The 16,184-nt window shown below is 46.1% G+C and overlaps 1 protein-coding gene across 1 annotated transcript in view; it reads left to right on the top strand.

Moving 5' to 3' along the window:
• The first annotated feature begins 2,313 nt into the window (after positions 1 to 2,313).
• Positions 2,314 to 16,184, top strand: part of LOC129552673 (solute carrier family 23 member 1-like) — a 61,640-nt gene continuing 47,769 nt past the window's right edge. Inside the window, exons 1-2 of the mRNA XM_088834681.1 lie at positions 2,314 to 2,370; positions 2,517 to 2,519. Coding sequence (XP_088690807.1) covers positions 2,329 to 2,370; positions 2,517 to 2,519 — 45 coding nt within the window. The 5' untranslated portion in view covers positions 2,314 to 2,328. The remainder of the gene's footprint in view (positions 2,371 to 2,516; positions 2,520 to 16,184) is intronic.

Raw genomic sequence — 16,184 nt, 5'->3', positions numbered from 1 at the left:
CTGGACTGCCAGGGAATTCCCTGAAAATGACTTCTCAGGTGCGGAAGGTGGAGGAAAAGTAGTGGGGGCTGGCTTGGCTCCTCATCGCATTGAGCGAGAAGGGAACAGCGGCAGAGACCGCAGGCCAAAGGGCCAACGCTGGGAGGACACCCAACACAGAGCCTTGTGAGACAGACAGGGTGTCAGCCCCGGAAGACATGCTGAGGTTGAAGAGGGAGGAAGACGCTGAGCCCACGATACAGGCAGCCAGACGAAGCGGGGAGAGGGGCCCATCTCTCTGCTTTACCTTCCTTGTGCGGCTAACCCAGCGCCAACAGCGAGAGGAAAGGGCAGAGCCTGGTGAGGCCAGACCTCCAGTGTGGGGAGGGCAGAGTCTGAGAAGATGCCTCTTTCCTCGCTGTCCCTGAAGGTGACCCCAACTCTGCCCTTGCCCGCAGGTCTGTGAGGGTGGGGGGTGCAGGGACAGTGCAGTCAACTCCCCACTCCTGGACCCTCCTAGCCCCCCATTAAGCCAGGCCTTCCTGGAGCAATGAACAGAGCTTGTGCTGTTCATTGTCCACGTAAATGTTGGCACCGGCCCTCTGTCCTCACCTCCTTCCTCTCCCTGCCCTGGGGACTGCAGAATTAGCCTGCTCTGGGGATCCCAGCCCCCGCAGGACCCATCCCCTTGAAGCTGAGCAGCCTCACTTCCCCTTCTCAGGTGAACTTAGAGCCCCTGGTGCCTTTGGGGGAAGATCCACATTTCCTTTCTGGGTGGTGTGGGGAAGCCCCTCTGACCACACTCCCTGGACTGTGTCCCCTGAGCCCTCTTCAGGCCCAGAACACTTGCCTGTCTCTGATGGGCATCTCCTTCAGCCCCGTGGGCTGTAGGACAAGACTGTCTGGGTTTGAATCTCAGCTCCTGCATTTGCTACAGATCTTGAGCAAATAGCTTAACCCATTGACACCCATATTTCTTAATCTTAGAAAAATCTGAATTTATAAGAGTTTTAATCCTTTTGTAAAATAAGGATATGAATGCTAGTTTGTAGTGAACATTTAGTAAGAAAAACAGAAAAGGTATGGTGCAATGCTCAGTTAGTATTCAGTGAAAGTCAACTGCTTAGTGACCATTGACTCTCTTCTGGCCTTGGTTTTTCTGTTATAGCCTAAGTCAGTGCTCTCCCCTCCCATGTCAAACTTCTCATTGTGCTTTTCAGGGCTGCCTCTTGGACGGACTCCTATAAGGGTCTATGTATGTCCCACTACGTGTTTCCTGAAACTTGGGTCCCAGTGCTATCTGTTCCAGAACATCCCATCATTATGAATAACAGGTATTTGCCTGCATTGGCCTTCATGTGTATACATGCTAAGTTTCTTCAGTCGTGTCTGACTCTTTGCAACCCTGTGGACTGTAGCCACCAGGCTTCTCTGTCCTTGGGATTCTCTGGGCAAGAATATTGGAGTTGGTTGCCATGCCCTCCTCCAGGGGATCTTCCCGACCCAGGGATTGAACCCACATCTCTTACATCTCCTGCATTGGCAGGCGGGTTCTTTACCACTAGCACCACCTGGGAAGCCCCATTGGACTTCACAGAGTGGGGTTTATCGAGAGTTTTAGACGAACATTTTAGTACTCTGTGTGGGATAAGACTGAGGCTATGCCTTCCTGGATTTGTCTTTCCAATAGGTAGGTTACTAGAAGTTTCTACATATTAGGGAGACAGGCACCCAAGGAATAGAAGCATTTTTTCTCAGCCTCTCCCTGAGGTCTTTGCTCCACCCATGAGCCTTAGTAGCCTCTCCCAGGCCAGCATTTAGGGTCAGCAGTCCCTCCCTAATGCCTGCGTCAGTGTATCTCAGGGGCCAGGCTGCTTGTGTCACTTTTGCAATGCTTTCATTCCAGCTCAACCAGTCACTAGAAATCAGCTTTAGAAAACAGAAAAGCCTCTATGTCTGGCCCAGAGCCTCACCTCTCTCTTCTCCTGCCCCTGGGAATCTGGTTTCCGGAAAGTGCTGTCCTGCCACATCTCAACAGGCTGCACCCTGATTTGTTTCCTTGGTGCCATGGGGGATCATTAACTTCTCTGCAACTACCCGTACTTTTCAAATGATGCAACACTTACTATCACTGGATGTACCTTGGTCCCCTGCAGTGACCGCAGAGGGCTGGAGGGGGTGTCTGTTATCGACCAGCAGGTGGGGCTTGGAGGCCCCACCCTCTCAGATCCTCTTTCCCTCTCTCTTATTATTTTGGCAGGCTGTGAGAATTTAATCTTCCTCTCCAGCAGCAGCTTCGCTTCTTTTCTGTTCTGAGAGGAAGCCAAAAAAAGAAGATCCCAAGCGGCCATGAACTCTGCCATCACCAGCAGTGAGCACCCCAACCCCTTGGTGAGTGCTGGTAGAAGAGAGGGAATGATAGAGGTGGGCTGTGTGTTGTGTTAGTCGCTCAGTCCTGTCTAACTCTTTGCAATGTCATGGACTGTAGCCCACCAGGCTCCTCAGTCCATGGGATTCTCCAGGCAAGGATACTGGAGCAGGTTGCCATTCCCTTCTTCAGGAGATCTTCCTGACCCAGGGATCAAACCCAGGTCTCCTGCATCGCAGGCAGATTGGTGGGGTAGCCAAAAAGAGGCAAGACCCTGGAGAAAGGTCCCAGCATGGAGTCCTAATGCGGATTCATAAGGAAGGTGGCTCGTGTTCTAAGTGAGACTTTGAATTATTACAGCTGTTCTCCTGCTGCCACCCTCACAAGGCAAAGATGCCACCCTCAGTGCTAAACTCCATGAATGAATTACAAAGGAAGAAGGGAGAGCTGAAAGGTCCTCTTTGTTTTACTCTGTTGAATCTAAGTGTTTGTTTTCCAGGTTTCTCAGCATTATGATTTCTTTGATCAGAAACCCTTTCTGAAGCAAAGCAAAGAGAAAGAGGAAAGCAGAGAGAGAGAGAATGAGAGAGGCAGAGAGACACAGAGAGAGCGAGACAGGCACGGAACTGCTGTTTACCAAATGGCTGATATGTCCCAGCACTGTGCACTTCATTTTCTTCCTTCAAGCCACTGAGGCATACGCCGCTGTTCCCATTTTACATATAAGGAAGCTGAGGCCCAGAGAAGTAAAGCAACAATAACCCACCTGGAGGCCTCTCCAGCTAGTCCTTGAGCCCTGCTCTCACCATTCTTTCCAGCCTAGTTTGGCCACCTAAAATCAACCAGGGCTGGGGGTGGGGGGAGCTGAGAGTGGGGACCCTCTGCCCACCATAGCCGGACAGAGCCTCTCCCCACCAGGCCCAGCCATGGTGTCTGTGCAACAGGTGCCACTCATGAGCCTGGGCTGGGCCCTCAGAACTGTCCCCTGGAGCCCGGCTACCAGACCTTGCCCACTGCTAGTCAGCCTTCTGGTAAAGAGACTGTGGCCGACTCTTTTGGAAGGTTGTAACAGGTACCTGAGAGAAATTTCCTCTCTTCTCAGAATTCCTATTGCTAAAAGTAAAAAATTCAACTGGGTAAATTTAAAGCTTAGTTGGCTTTATTCTTAAAATTATTATTATTTCTTCTGGCTACACCTTGCAGCATGCAAGATCTTAGTTCGCCCACCAGGGTTTGGACCCAGGCCCCCTGCAATGACTCCACGCAGTTAAGTGTGGAGTCTTAAGTGATCGACTGCCAGGGAAGTCCACTCTAATTGGCTTTATTCAGTGATTCATGAAATGGACAGCATACCATCATAGAAGATAGAAGGGAGCTTTGAGGAGTGGTACAAAATGGAGGAGTTTCATAGGCAGAAGGAGGCATGGCAAAGTTATTCTATCAAAGAGTGGATTGTTTCAGGCCAGGTCACTTTCCTGAAAAGCAGGGGTCTACCAGGCAGATCACCTCACTCGTTCTGACCAGATAATTCGAGATGGACTAGCAAAATGTTACATTCCTATGAGAGACCAAAACTGCATGCAATTAATTAGGTTAGATAGTAAGTCTTGGTTGACTGATATGGACTTAGGATTAGTTATTCCATTTTGGACCTTTTTAAATTTTTTTAAACACTTCTGTCACCATCTCATAGAAGCTAAAAAAAAAAAAGGGAAATAAATTGAAGACTCTGAAAGCTGTGATGTTTTCCACATCGTTAGCACACCTGAGGCCAGTAGGGAGTGGTAGGGTCTGGGCACATATCTGTCTTTATTCAGTGAACTGTCTTTTCATTTTCCTCAAAGCCTTGGTCTCAGCACCCAGATTAAAAGGCCACTTTTCTGAGATGTTTTGGTCTTTGTGTGCACATTGCTTTGTTAGAACCTTCTAGGGATATAAACATGGGGAAGACAGATTCCCCAGTTATGTTTGGAGAGACGTGGACAATCCCAATGGCTAGAGTCAGTTGACTGGAAGTGTTAGGAAACAAACCTAGGGGGCAAGTTGGGGAGCAGGAGGCTGTGTGGGGGATGGATGGAGTCAGAGGGCCAAGGGATTCATTTCCCCCCAGGAATCCTCCTTCCCACTGCTGTTCCCCCTGTGCCAGTCTCCTCCTGCTCTGCTGCTCTGCTCCAGGGAGACGACAGGCTGTCCCTGTACACAGAGGAATGCACCTGCCAGCAACTGCCCTCGACCAGGAGAGGAGAGTTCCATTCTCCCATTTACAAGGGGACCTGGGCCAAGTCATGTAATCTCACTGAGCCTCAATCTCCTCTCTGGAGAATGAGTTGTGAGAATCAAATGAGAGGATGCATTGGAAACTCTTTGCAAACTGTAAAGCGCTATAAAATGCCACACCTCAACAGAATGCCTCTTGGAGCAAGTGTTTTGGTGAAATTACAGCCCATGTGTTGAGCTGATAGACTCCTCCAAGCAGAAGAGAAGCTTGTGGCCTGTCTTCTCATACCAGTGGTGACTCATGGGGAAGCTTCATTAAGAGTTTATTCTTCCTTCAAAAAGAGGCTTGGAGGCATTCTTCTGCCACTATAAGAGTCATAGACTTAAAAACAAATTATTTATTTGGCCATGCCAGGTCTTAATTGCAGCATGTGAACTCTTGGTTGAGGCATGTGGGATCTAGTTCCCTGACCAAGGATTGACCCTGGACCCCCTGCATTGGGAGCTCAGAATCTTAACCACTGGGCCACCAGGGAAGTCTGAGAGTTACAGAATTTTACTGACCATGGATTTTCCTGGGATAAAGTCACTTCCCCCATCTGGATACGCCCTGAGGTGGGTCTTTTTCCACCTCCATTTGGGAAGCCCCTGCTCTACAATATCTCTGGGATGTCACATTTCTATGTATATCTTTAATGTGCTAGTGACTCATCTCTGACACACAGGAATCTTAGTCCAATGTGTACCTGCTTATTTTATTTTTTGCCCCAGCACTTTATATAAGTGACACAAAGTACTTTACAGTATTTTGATCAGGCTCTGTGCTTTCTACCAGCCATAGCTGATGTGTTTCACAGAAGTCACACACTCTTATCAGAGTGAAGAACCAGCTGTTCTCAAGGAAGATAAGTTTATCTCTATTCTTAAGTTCTAATTTTTTTTTCATGTTGGGCCTCATACAAGGACAATTTCCAAGAAAAGTGTTGTAAAGCAATTACAGAAGTGGTTTCCATAACCTCTTCAGGTCCACATTGATATCCAGACAAAACTTAGAATATTCAGAGTCATCAGGCTGAGAACACTCTTTGAGTCATTGACTTTTTTAAAAAAGATTTTTTCTGATGTTGACCAATTTCAAAGTCTTTATTGAATTTGTTACAATACTTCCTCTGTTTAATGTTTTGTTTTTTTGGCCACTGGGCATGTAGGATCTTAGCTCCCTGACCTGGGAACGAACCCTCACTCCCTTCATTGGAAGGCAGTCTTAACCACGGGACCACCAGGGAAGTCCTGAGTCATTCAGTTCAGTTCAGTTCAGTTGCTCAGTCATGTCCGACTCTTTGTGACCCCATGAACCACAGCACGCCAGGCCTCCCTGTCCATCACAAACTCCTGGAGTCCACCCAAACCCATGTCCATTAAGTCGGTGATGCCATCCAACCATCTCATCCTCTATTGTCCCCTTCTCCTCCTGCCTTCAATCTTTCCCAGCATCAGGATCTTTTCAAAGAGTCAGCTCTTTGTATCTGGTGGCCAAAGTATTGGAGCTTCAGCTTTAGCATCAGTCCTTCCAATGAACACCCAGGACTGATCTCCTTTAGGATGGACTGGTTGGATCTCCTTGCAGTACAAGGGACCCTCAAGAGTCTTCTCCAACACCACAGTTCAAAAGCATCAATTCTTCCACACTCAGCTTTCTTTACAGTCCAACTCTCACATCCATACATGACCACGGGAAAAACTATAGCCTTGACTAGGTGGACCTTTGTTGGCAAAGTAATGTCTCTGCTTTTTAACATGCTGTCTAGGTTAGTCATAACTTTCCTTCCAAGGAGTAAGCATCTTTTAATTTCATGGCTGCAGTCACCATCTGCAGTGATTTTGGAGCCCAGAAAAATATAGTCAGCCACTGTTTCCACTGTTTCCCAATCTATTTGCCATGAAGTGATGGGACCGGATGCCATGATCTTAGTTTTCTGAATGTTGAGCTTTAAGCCAACTTTTTCACTCTCCTCTTTCACTTTCATCAAGAGGCTCTTTAGTTCTTCTTCACTTTCTGCCATAAAGAATGAAGAGTCATTCATTGACTCTTAAATGGGGGGGAAGGCCCCAAACTAACATCCCCTCATTGTCCCCCCAAAACGATCCCCTGCCCCCCCGCCCCTTCACCTTTCTGATAATTCCAAGGGGTCTTGGGAGAAGGTATGAGGTGAGTTTGCTAGAGCTGTACCTGACCGAGTCGTGTGAGCTCATTCACAGGCGCACATAACAGGAAGCCACATACACTTTTGAGTATTTCTGCAACCCTCCCACAGTCAGAAGGGGACACGGAGTCTGAGAGCGGGGAAGTGACGTGCTAATGGCTGCCAAGCAGGGGATTGACAGACCAGCGCGGCCCCAGTTCAAACTGCGCGCTCTGCTGTTCTGTGTAGCCTACGCAGCGTCAATCAACCAGCCACCTAATCAACAGCCATTCTTTTTCTTCTGCCCCTCCTCTTTTCTTCTGCCGGTTCTTCTGCTGTTGTGCTCAAGGAGTGCACCACGCGGCCACTAAAACCTCGCGATAAGTGCTCCGGAGTTACCTCGGGCTTCTTCCAGGCTATCTTTGGCTTGGCCTTGACCTGCTTAGGCAAAACTACCCTTCTTTAATATCCAATCCAAGTACCAAAGCTGCATCAGTACAGCTTTCTTTTCAGGAATCCAAATAGGATCCGCATAATGTTTCCAGAGAGTTCTAACCAGTTGTGGATTTATTTTAAAAGGTCGATAAGAGAATCTTTATGGTCATTAATTTATGCATGTGTTCATTTGTTTATTTATTTTTCACTCAACAGATTGTGCTGTGAGCACTAACTCTGTGCTAGCGATGGAGTAGAGAAGTTATAGGACTTTATGGCCTTTCAGATGAGGAAATAGTGTTACGGCTGTGAGGCATGCTGGGGCTGTAGTTTGAGCGGGAGTGGAGAGAAGTCAGGGAAGGCTTCCTGGAGCAGGTTTGGGAGGCATGCTTCCAGGCAATGCTGAATAGATGAGCAGAAACAAAACTCTTACATTTAAGTTTCAGAAACTAAATAATAGATTCATGGGCAAATGCTGCACCGAGGCCCAGGAACAGGGTGACTCTGCAGGGCTGGGCTGTGGCTGACTCAGTCCACCCACTCTCTGCAAGCCTGACCGCAGCCCTGAGCTCCTCGCACTGCCTGAACCTTAGTGCTCTGGGAAATTTTCTCCATCGCCAGTGATGGGGCCCCCGTGTACTAGGAAAGAGTTGAGATCCGATTTGTGCTCCATGCCACGGAGGAGGAGGACTAGCTTCCTCTGTTTCCACGTGGAGATGGCACATCTAACCCACCCACTCTCCACGTCAGCCAGAACTGTCCTTAGATGCAGCTTCCCTGGTGGGATCTGAACAATACCCTTAAAATGGCAGTTCTTAACTGGGGGTGATTTTTACCCTGCTGGTGACATTTGGCAATGTCTGGAGTCATTTTGGGTTGTCACAACTGAAGGTGAGGGCAGGGGCTTGCCACTGGCATCTAGTGGGTCCAGGCCAAAGATGCTGCTAAATATCCTAGGATGTATGATACAGCCCCAACCCCTGCCATCAACACACACAACACAAAGAAGAATTATCCTGTCCAAAATGGCAATGGTGCTGAGGTTGAGAAACCCTGTCTTAGAACATAATGTTCCCTAGGGACCAGTGCTGTCCTGGAAGTGGTAGGGGACAAACACCCAGTTCTTGATCTGGTGGCTTTCTTGTCTCTCTCCACTTCAAAGCAACTGGTGACCCCTTGCCCCCCACTCATCTGCTTCTCCTACTTCTCCAGAGCAGGGCCACTGATCCTTAGGGAGAGCAGCCATGGTGTCTGTGCCCACAATTTTTCTCTCATTTCTTTTAAAATCAGAAGGACGAAAATTATAATTTTAGTCACAGAAAATAGCAGATTTCTTGTATAGGAGGTGCACATAGCATTGACGTGATTAGCATTCCCAGGAGTCAGCGCAGCTTCAGTTCAGAAGTTGTTCTTTGAGGTTGTGCTGAAGTAAAGGGTGCTTGACTATGGAGGCTGGTGTTGGTATGGGTACCTTTAACATCCTTTCCAGAACTTTCTCTGTGAGAAGCCCACACTATCTTCAGGGCACCCTGGCTGTGCCACTGTGCAGAACCTGCTATTCCTCTGTGGTCTGACCAGGGCCCGGGACCCTGCTGGGGCTTGTCACCTAATTACCTGATCTTCATGCTGGTTGCCTTGCCGCATTCTGGCCACACTGAAGACATTGTTTTCCTTTTCCTCTCACCTACAGCTCCTCTAATGTCACTCCACCTACAGATGCTCTAATGTCACTCAAGTGTGAGTTAAAAGCCTTTGAAACATGGCACCAGAAGCTTATCATAATTAGAGCAGCTAATACTTAATTGGGGCTTCCCTGGTGGCTCAGAGGTTAAAGCGTCTGCCTCCAATGCGGGAGACCTGGGTTCAATCCCTGGGTCGGGAAGATCCCCTGGAGAAAGAAATGGTAACCCACTCCAGTATTCTTGCCTGGAGAATCCCATGGACGGAGAAGCCTGGTAGGCTACAGTCCACGGGGTCGCAAAGAGTCCCACGCGACTGAACTGAACGGAACGGAATACTTAATTGGGTAGGTGCACCGTGCAGGGCACTGGACTATGTGCTTCGTGCTGTTTTTTTCCCTAGGTTTATTAGATATAATTGACATATAACACTGTGTAAGCTTAAACTGTCCAAGACATTGACCTGATACAATTATATGCTGCAAATGATTACCACCATTGCAGTTATTAAAGATTCCTAGGTATGGCTCAGAGAAGGCAATGGCAAGCCACTCCAGTACTCTTGCCTAGAAAATCCCATGGATGGAGGAGCCTGGTAGGCTGCAGTCCGTGGGGTCGCTAAGAGTCAGACACGACTGAGCAACTTCACTTTTCACTTTTCACTTTCATTGGAGAAGGAAATGGTAACCCACTCCAGTGTTCTTGCCTGGAGAATCCCAGGGACAGGGGAGCCTGGTGGGCTTCCGTCTATGGGGTCACACAGAGTCGGACACGACTGAAGTGACTTAGGAGCAGCAGCAGCAGCAGCAGGTATGGCTAATGGTCAAGAACCGCCTGCCAATGCAAGAGACTTAACAGATTTGGGTTTGATCCCTGGGCAGGCTAGGTCCCCTGGAGGAGGGCATGGCTACCCACTCTAGTATTCTTGGCTGGAGAATCCCATGGACAGAGAAGCCTGGCAGGCTATGGCCCATGGGGTCTCAAAGAGTCGGACATGACTGAAGTGATTTAGTGACTTAGCAGCAGTTATTAGTAGTTAACACCTCCATCACGGCATGCAGTCACCACTTCTTTTTTGTGCTGAGAACATTTAGGATTTACTTTCTTAGCAACTTTCAAATATATAATACAGTATTATTCGCTATAATCACCACATTGTACATTAGTTTCCCAGAACCTATTCATGTTATACTATTTGTTTGTATTCTTTGAGCAACATCTCCCCATTTCTTCATGTTCCAGTTAAATTTTCTCACCTATGAAGTAGGTGTTATTAACATTTTTGTTACATAGATCAGAAAAATAAGGCTTATGTTAATAATTTGCCCAAATTTTGTCAACTATATAGCCAATAAATTGGCGGATAGAGTTTATGATTCAAAGTTAATTTGGAGTAACCTGATAGGAATGTTGCTTCCTGACCTGCATACAGGTTTCTCAAGAGGCAGGTCAGGTGGTCTGGGATTCCCATCTCTTTCAGAATGTTCCACAGTTTATTGTGATCCACACAGTCAAAGGCTTTGGCATAGTCAATGAAGCAGACATAGATGGTTTTCTGGAACTCTCTTGCTTTCTCCATGATCCAGTGGATGTTGGCAATTTGATCTCTGGTGCCTCTGCCTTTTCTAAAACCTGCTTGAACATCTGGGAGTTCACGGTTCACATATTGCTGAAGCCTGGCTTGGAGAATTTTGAGCATGACTTTACTAGCGTGTGAGATGAGTGCAATTGTGCGGTAGTTTGAGCATTCTTTGGCATTGCCTTTCTTGGGATTGGAATGAAGACTGACCTTTTCCAGTCCTGTGGCCACTGCTGAGTTTTCCAAAGTTGCTGGCATATTGAGTGCAGCACTTTCACAGCATCATCTTTCAAGATTTGAAATAGCTCAACTGGAATTCCATCACCTCCACTAGCTTTGTTTGTGGTGATGCTTTCTAAGGCCCACTTGACTTCACATTCCAAGGTGTCTGGCTCTAGGTCAGTGATCACGTTATCATGACTATCTTGGTCGTGAAGATCTTTTTTGTACAGTTCTTCTGTGTATTCTTGCCACCTCTTTTTAATATCTTCTGCTTCTATTAGGTCCATAACATTTCTGTCCTTTATTGAGCCCATCTTTGCATGAAATGTTCTCTTGGAATCTCTAATTTTCTTGAAGAGATCTCTTGTTTTTCCTATTCTGTTGTTCTCCTCTATTTCTTTGCATTGATCACTGAGGAAGGCTTTCCTATCTCTCCTTACTATTCTTTGGAACTCTGCATTAAGATGCTTATATCCTTCCTTTTCTCCTTTGCTTTTCGCTTCTCTTCTTTTCACAGCTATTTGTAAGGCCTCCTCAGACAGCCATTTCACTTTTTTGCATTTCTTTTCCATGGGGATGGTCTTGGTCCCTGTCTCCTGTACAATGTCACGAACCTCCGTCCAGAATTCATCAGGCACTCTATCTATCAGATCTAGTCCCTTAAATCTATTTCTCACTTCCACTGTATAATCATAAGGGATTTGATTTAGGTCATACCTGAATGGTCTAGTGGTTTTCCCTACTTTCTTCAATTTAACTCTGAAGTTGTCAATAAGGAGTTCATGATCTGAGCCACAGTCAACTCCTGGTTTTGCTTTTGCTGACTGTATAGGGCTTCTCCTTTGGCTGCGAAGAATATAATCAATCTGATTTCGGTGTTGACCATCTGGTGATGTCCATGTGTAAAGTCTTCTCTGTGTTGTGGGAAGAAGGTGTTTGCTATGACACAGAAAACTAACCAGTCTGATCACATGGACCACAGCCTTGTCTAACTCAATGAAACCATGAGCCATGCCATGTAGGGCTACCCAAGACAGACAGGTCATGGTGGACAGTTCTAACAAAACATGGTCCACTAGAGAAAGGAATGGCAAACTACTTCAGTATTCTTGCCTTGAGAACCCCATGAACAGTATGAAAAGGCAAAAAGATAGGACACTGAAAGATAAACTCTCCAGGTCGGTAGGTGCCCGATATGCTATTGGAGATCCGTGGAAAACTAACTCCAGAAAGAATGAAGAGATGAGTCAAAGCAACAACAACACCCAGTTGTGGATGTGACTGGTGATGGAAGTAAAGTCCGATGCTGTAAAGAGCAATATTGCATAGGAACTTGGAATGTTAGATCCATGAATCAAGGCAAATTGGGAGTGGTCAAACAGGAGATGGTAAAGTGAACCTCAAAATTTTAGGGATCAGCAAACTAAGATGGACAGGAATGGGTGAATTTAACTCAGATGACCATTGTATCTACTACTGTGGGCAGGAATCCCGTAGAAGAAATGCAGCAGCCATCATGGTCAACAAAAGAGTCCGAAATGCAGTACTTGGATGCAATCTCAAAAACAACAGAGTGATCTCAGTTCATTTCCAAGGCAAACCGTTCAATATCACAGTAATCCAAGTTTGTGCTCCAACCAAGAATGCTGAAGAAGCTGAAGCTGAACAGTTTTATGAAGACCTACAAGACCTTTTAGAACTAACACCCAAAAATGTCCTTTTCATTATAGGGGACTGGAATGCAAACGTAGAAAGTCAAGGAATACCTGGAGTAACAGGCAAATTTGGCCTTGGAGTACAGAATGAATCAGGGCAAAGGCTAATAGAGTTTTGCCAATAGAACGCGCTGGTCACAGCAAACACTTTCTTCAAACAACACAAGAGAAGGCTGTACACAGGGCACTGCTTTAATAGATCTCAGGTAATCTGATGAGAACCTTGTTCTTGGGCTCACTTGGTAGCTCAGATAGTAAAGAATCCACCTACAATGCAGGACACCCAGGTTTGATCCCTGGGTTGGGAAGATCCCCTGGAGAAGGGAATGGCTACCCATTACACTAATCTTGCCTGGAGAATTCCATGGACACAGGAGCCTGGTGGTTTGCAGCCCATAGGGTTGCAAAGAGTCAGATATGACTCAGTGACTAACACACACGATCTGATGAGTTTGAAGTTCCTTTAATCTGGAATGAAGAATGGTGACATCTTCCTCCTTAAAAAACTAGGAATAAAACTGCCATATGACCCAGCAATCCCACTCCTAGGCACATACCCTGCGGAAACCAAAATTTAAAAAGACACATGTATCCCATTGTTCATTGCAGCTCTATTTACAATAGCTAGAATATGGAAGCAACCTAGATGTCCATCGACAGATGAATGGATGAAGAAGTGGTACATATTCACAACAGAATATTACTCAGCCATAAAAAGGAATGTATTTGAGTCAGTTCTAATGAGGTGGATGAACCTAGAGCCTATTATACAGAGTGAAGTAAGTCAGAAAGAGAAAGAGAAATATCATATACTAACGCATATATTGTGGACTGTGAAGAAAGCTGATCGCCGAAGAATTGATGCTTTGGAACTGTGGTGCTGGAGAAGACTCTTGAGAGTCCCTTGGACTGCAAGGAGATCCAACCAGTCCATTCTAAAGGAGATCAATCCTGGGTGTTCATTGGAAGGACTGATGCTGAAGCTGAAACTCCAATACATTGGCCACCTCATGCGACGAGTTGACTCACTGGAAAAGTCTCTGATGCTGGGAAAGGTTGGGAGCGGGAGGAGAAGGGGACGACCGAGAATGAGATGGCTGGATGGCATCACCGACTCTGTGGACATGAGTTTGAGTGAACTCCAGGAGTTGGTGATGGACAGGGAGGTCTGGCGTGCTGTGATTCACGGGGTCGCGGAGAGTCAGACACGAGTGAGCGACTGAACTGAACTGAACTGATAGGAATGTAACTTGGCTATTGACCCTAGAGCATTCGATATGCTCTACATTTATTAACATTTGTGTTAGGTCTGTTCATTCCACCATTTACTCAGTCTACACTGAGCATTGGGGTTGTTCTAGAAGCTGGGACAACAAAGGAGAGTAAGGCACGGTGAATGCATTCTAGGAACTCAGTTCCAGCAGAAGAGATGGATAAGGAAATAGTCCATTATAATAAACACATTATGATAAGGGGTTTGGCACAGGGTTGGCCTGTAGGAGCATAAACAAAGGCAGCTACACCATCTGGGTTAGAATCCCCATTTCCTTGCACATTTTCTTGAGAAACTCACTTTTCTTTTTTTTTTTTTTGCCTACACCATGTGGGATCTTAGTTACCAGACAAAGGATTGAACCCATGCCCTTAACAGTGAAAGCATGAAGCCCTAACCACTAAATGAATCATCTAGGAATTCCTCTGCCCATTTCCTGACCATGGAGTTGATTACCATTCGTTCTTCCACAAAGTTTATTTTCTGTTAGGGCTTGCTGCAGATGTGTAATATAGAAAGTCACTGGTCTTTTGAGTCTGAATATAGAAACCACAAGCTGGCCAGCATATATCACCATACCACTGTTCTTGCCTCTAGAAAGCTGTCCATTTGTCTGGTTGTGATAAGAAAGTGAAACTAAGCGGGAGCCTCTGGGGCTCCTGGGCACAGAAGCCTTTCCATGTCTCTTGTTCGTTGTTTGTGGGGAACAGACTCCAGTCTCCATGACCTTCCCTGAGTCCCAAAGGTTAGATTCAAACAGTTGGTAATCAGGGAAAGGAGGGCATTCAGAGACAACAGAGAGCAGCCAGGAAATAATAGTGCAGGCTTGGGCAAGGTCCTGGTTCTACCTCAAGAGATAAAACAGTATCTTTATTTTCTTGGGTGCCAAAATCACTGTGGATGGTGACTGCAGCCATGAAATTAAAAGACATTTGCTCCTTGGAAGGAAACCTATGACAAGCCTAGGCAGCATGTTAAAAAGCAGAGATATCACTTTGCCAACAAAGGTCTGTGTAGTCAAAGCTATTATTTTTCCAGTAGTTATGTATGGATGTGAGAGTTAGACCACAAAGAAGGCTGAGTGCTGAAGAATTGATGCTTTCAAGTTGTGGTGCTGGAGAAGACTCTTGAGAGTCCCTTGGACTTCAAGGAGATCAAACCAGTCAATCCTAAAAGAAATCAATCCTGAATATTCATTGGAAGGACTGATGCTGAAGCTCCAATACTCTGGCCACTTGATGCAAAGAGCCCACTGACTGGAAAGGACCCTGATGATGGAAAAGATTGACGGCAAAAGGAAAAGAGGATGACAGAGGAGGAGAGGGTTAGATAGCATCACTGACTAAATGGACATGAATTTGACCAAACTCTGGGAGATAGTGAAGGACAAGGAAGCCTGGCGTGCTGCAGTGCATGGGGTCACATAGAGTGGGACGTGACTTAGTGACTGAACAACAATAACAAAAGGACTAAAAATAAATGGAAGATGTCACCATTCTTTTTATTTATTTGTTTGGTTTTTTAATTGAGGGATAATTGCTTTGCAGAATTTTGTTGTTTTCTGTCAAACCTCATTATGAATCAGCCATAGGTATACATATATCCACTCCCTCTTGAGCCTCCCTCCCATCTTCCTCCCCATCCCACCCCTCTAGGTTGATACAGAGCCCCTGTATGAGTTTCCTGAGCCATACAGCAAATTCCCATTGGCTGTCTATTTTACTTCATAGAACAGAAACAAAGAAACATAGAAACAAAGTTTCTATGTTACTCTCTCCATACATCTCACCCTCTCCTCCCCTCTTCCCATGTCCATAAGTCTGTTCTCTCTAATTCTCCATTGCTGCCCTGCAAATAAATTCTTCAGTACCATTTTTCTAGATTCTGTATATATGCGTTCAGTTCAGTTCAGTTCAGTTCAGTCGCTCACTCGTGTCTGACTCTCCGCGACCCCATGAATCACAGCACGCCAGGCCTCCCTGTCCATCACCAACTCCTGGAGTTCACTCAAACTCATGTCCACAGAGTCGGTGATGCCATCCAGCCATCTCATTCTCGGTCGTCCCCTTCTCCTCCCGCTCCCAACCTTTCCCAGCATCAGAGACTTTTCCAGTGAGTCAACTCGTCGCATGAGGTGGCCAGTGTATTGGAGTTTCAGCTTCAGCATCAGTCCTTCCAATGAACACCCAGGATTAATCTCCTTTAGAATGGACTGGTTGGATCTTCTTGCAGTCCGAGGGACTCTCAAGAGTCTTCTCCAGCACCACAGTTCCAAAGCATCAATTCTTCGGCGATCAGCTTTCTTCACAGTCCACAATATATGCGTTAGTATATGATATTTCTCTTTCTCTTTCTGACTTACTTCACTCTGTATAATAGGCTCTAGGTTCATCCACCTCATTAGAACTGACTGAAATACATTCCTTTTTACGGCTGAGTAATATTCTGTTGTGAATATGTACCACTTCTTCATCCATTCATCTGTCGATGGACATCTAGGTTGCTTCCATATTCTAGCTATTGTAAATAGAGCT

This window comes from Moschus berezovskii, chromosome 3 (genome assembly GCF_049115385.1).
Source record: "Moschus berezovskii isolate FMDL1 chromosome 3, NW_MosBer_1.0, whole genome shotgun sequence".
Classification (NCBI taxonomy): Eukaryota; Metazoa; Chordata; class Mammalia; order Artiodactyla; family Moschidae; genus Moschus; species Moschus berezovskii.
This window is presented reverse-complemented; position numbering and strand designations above follow the sequence as displayed.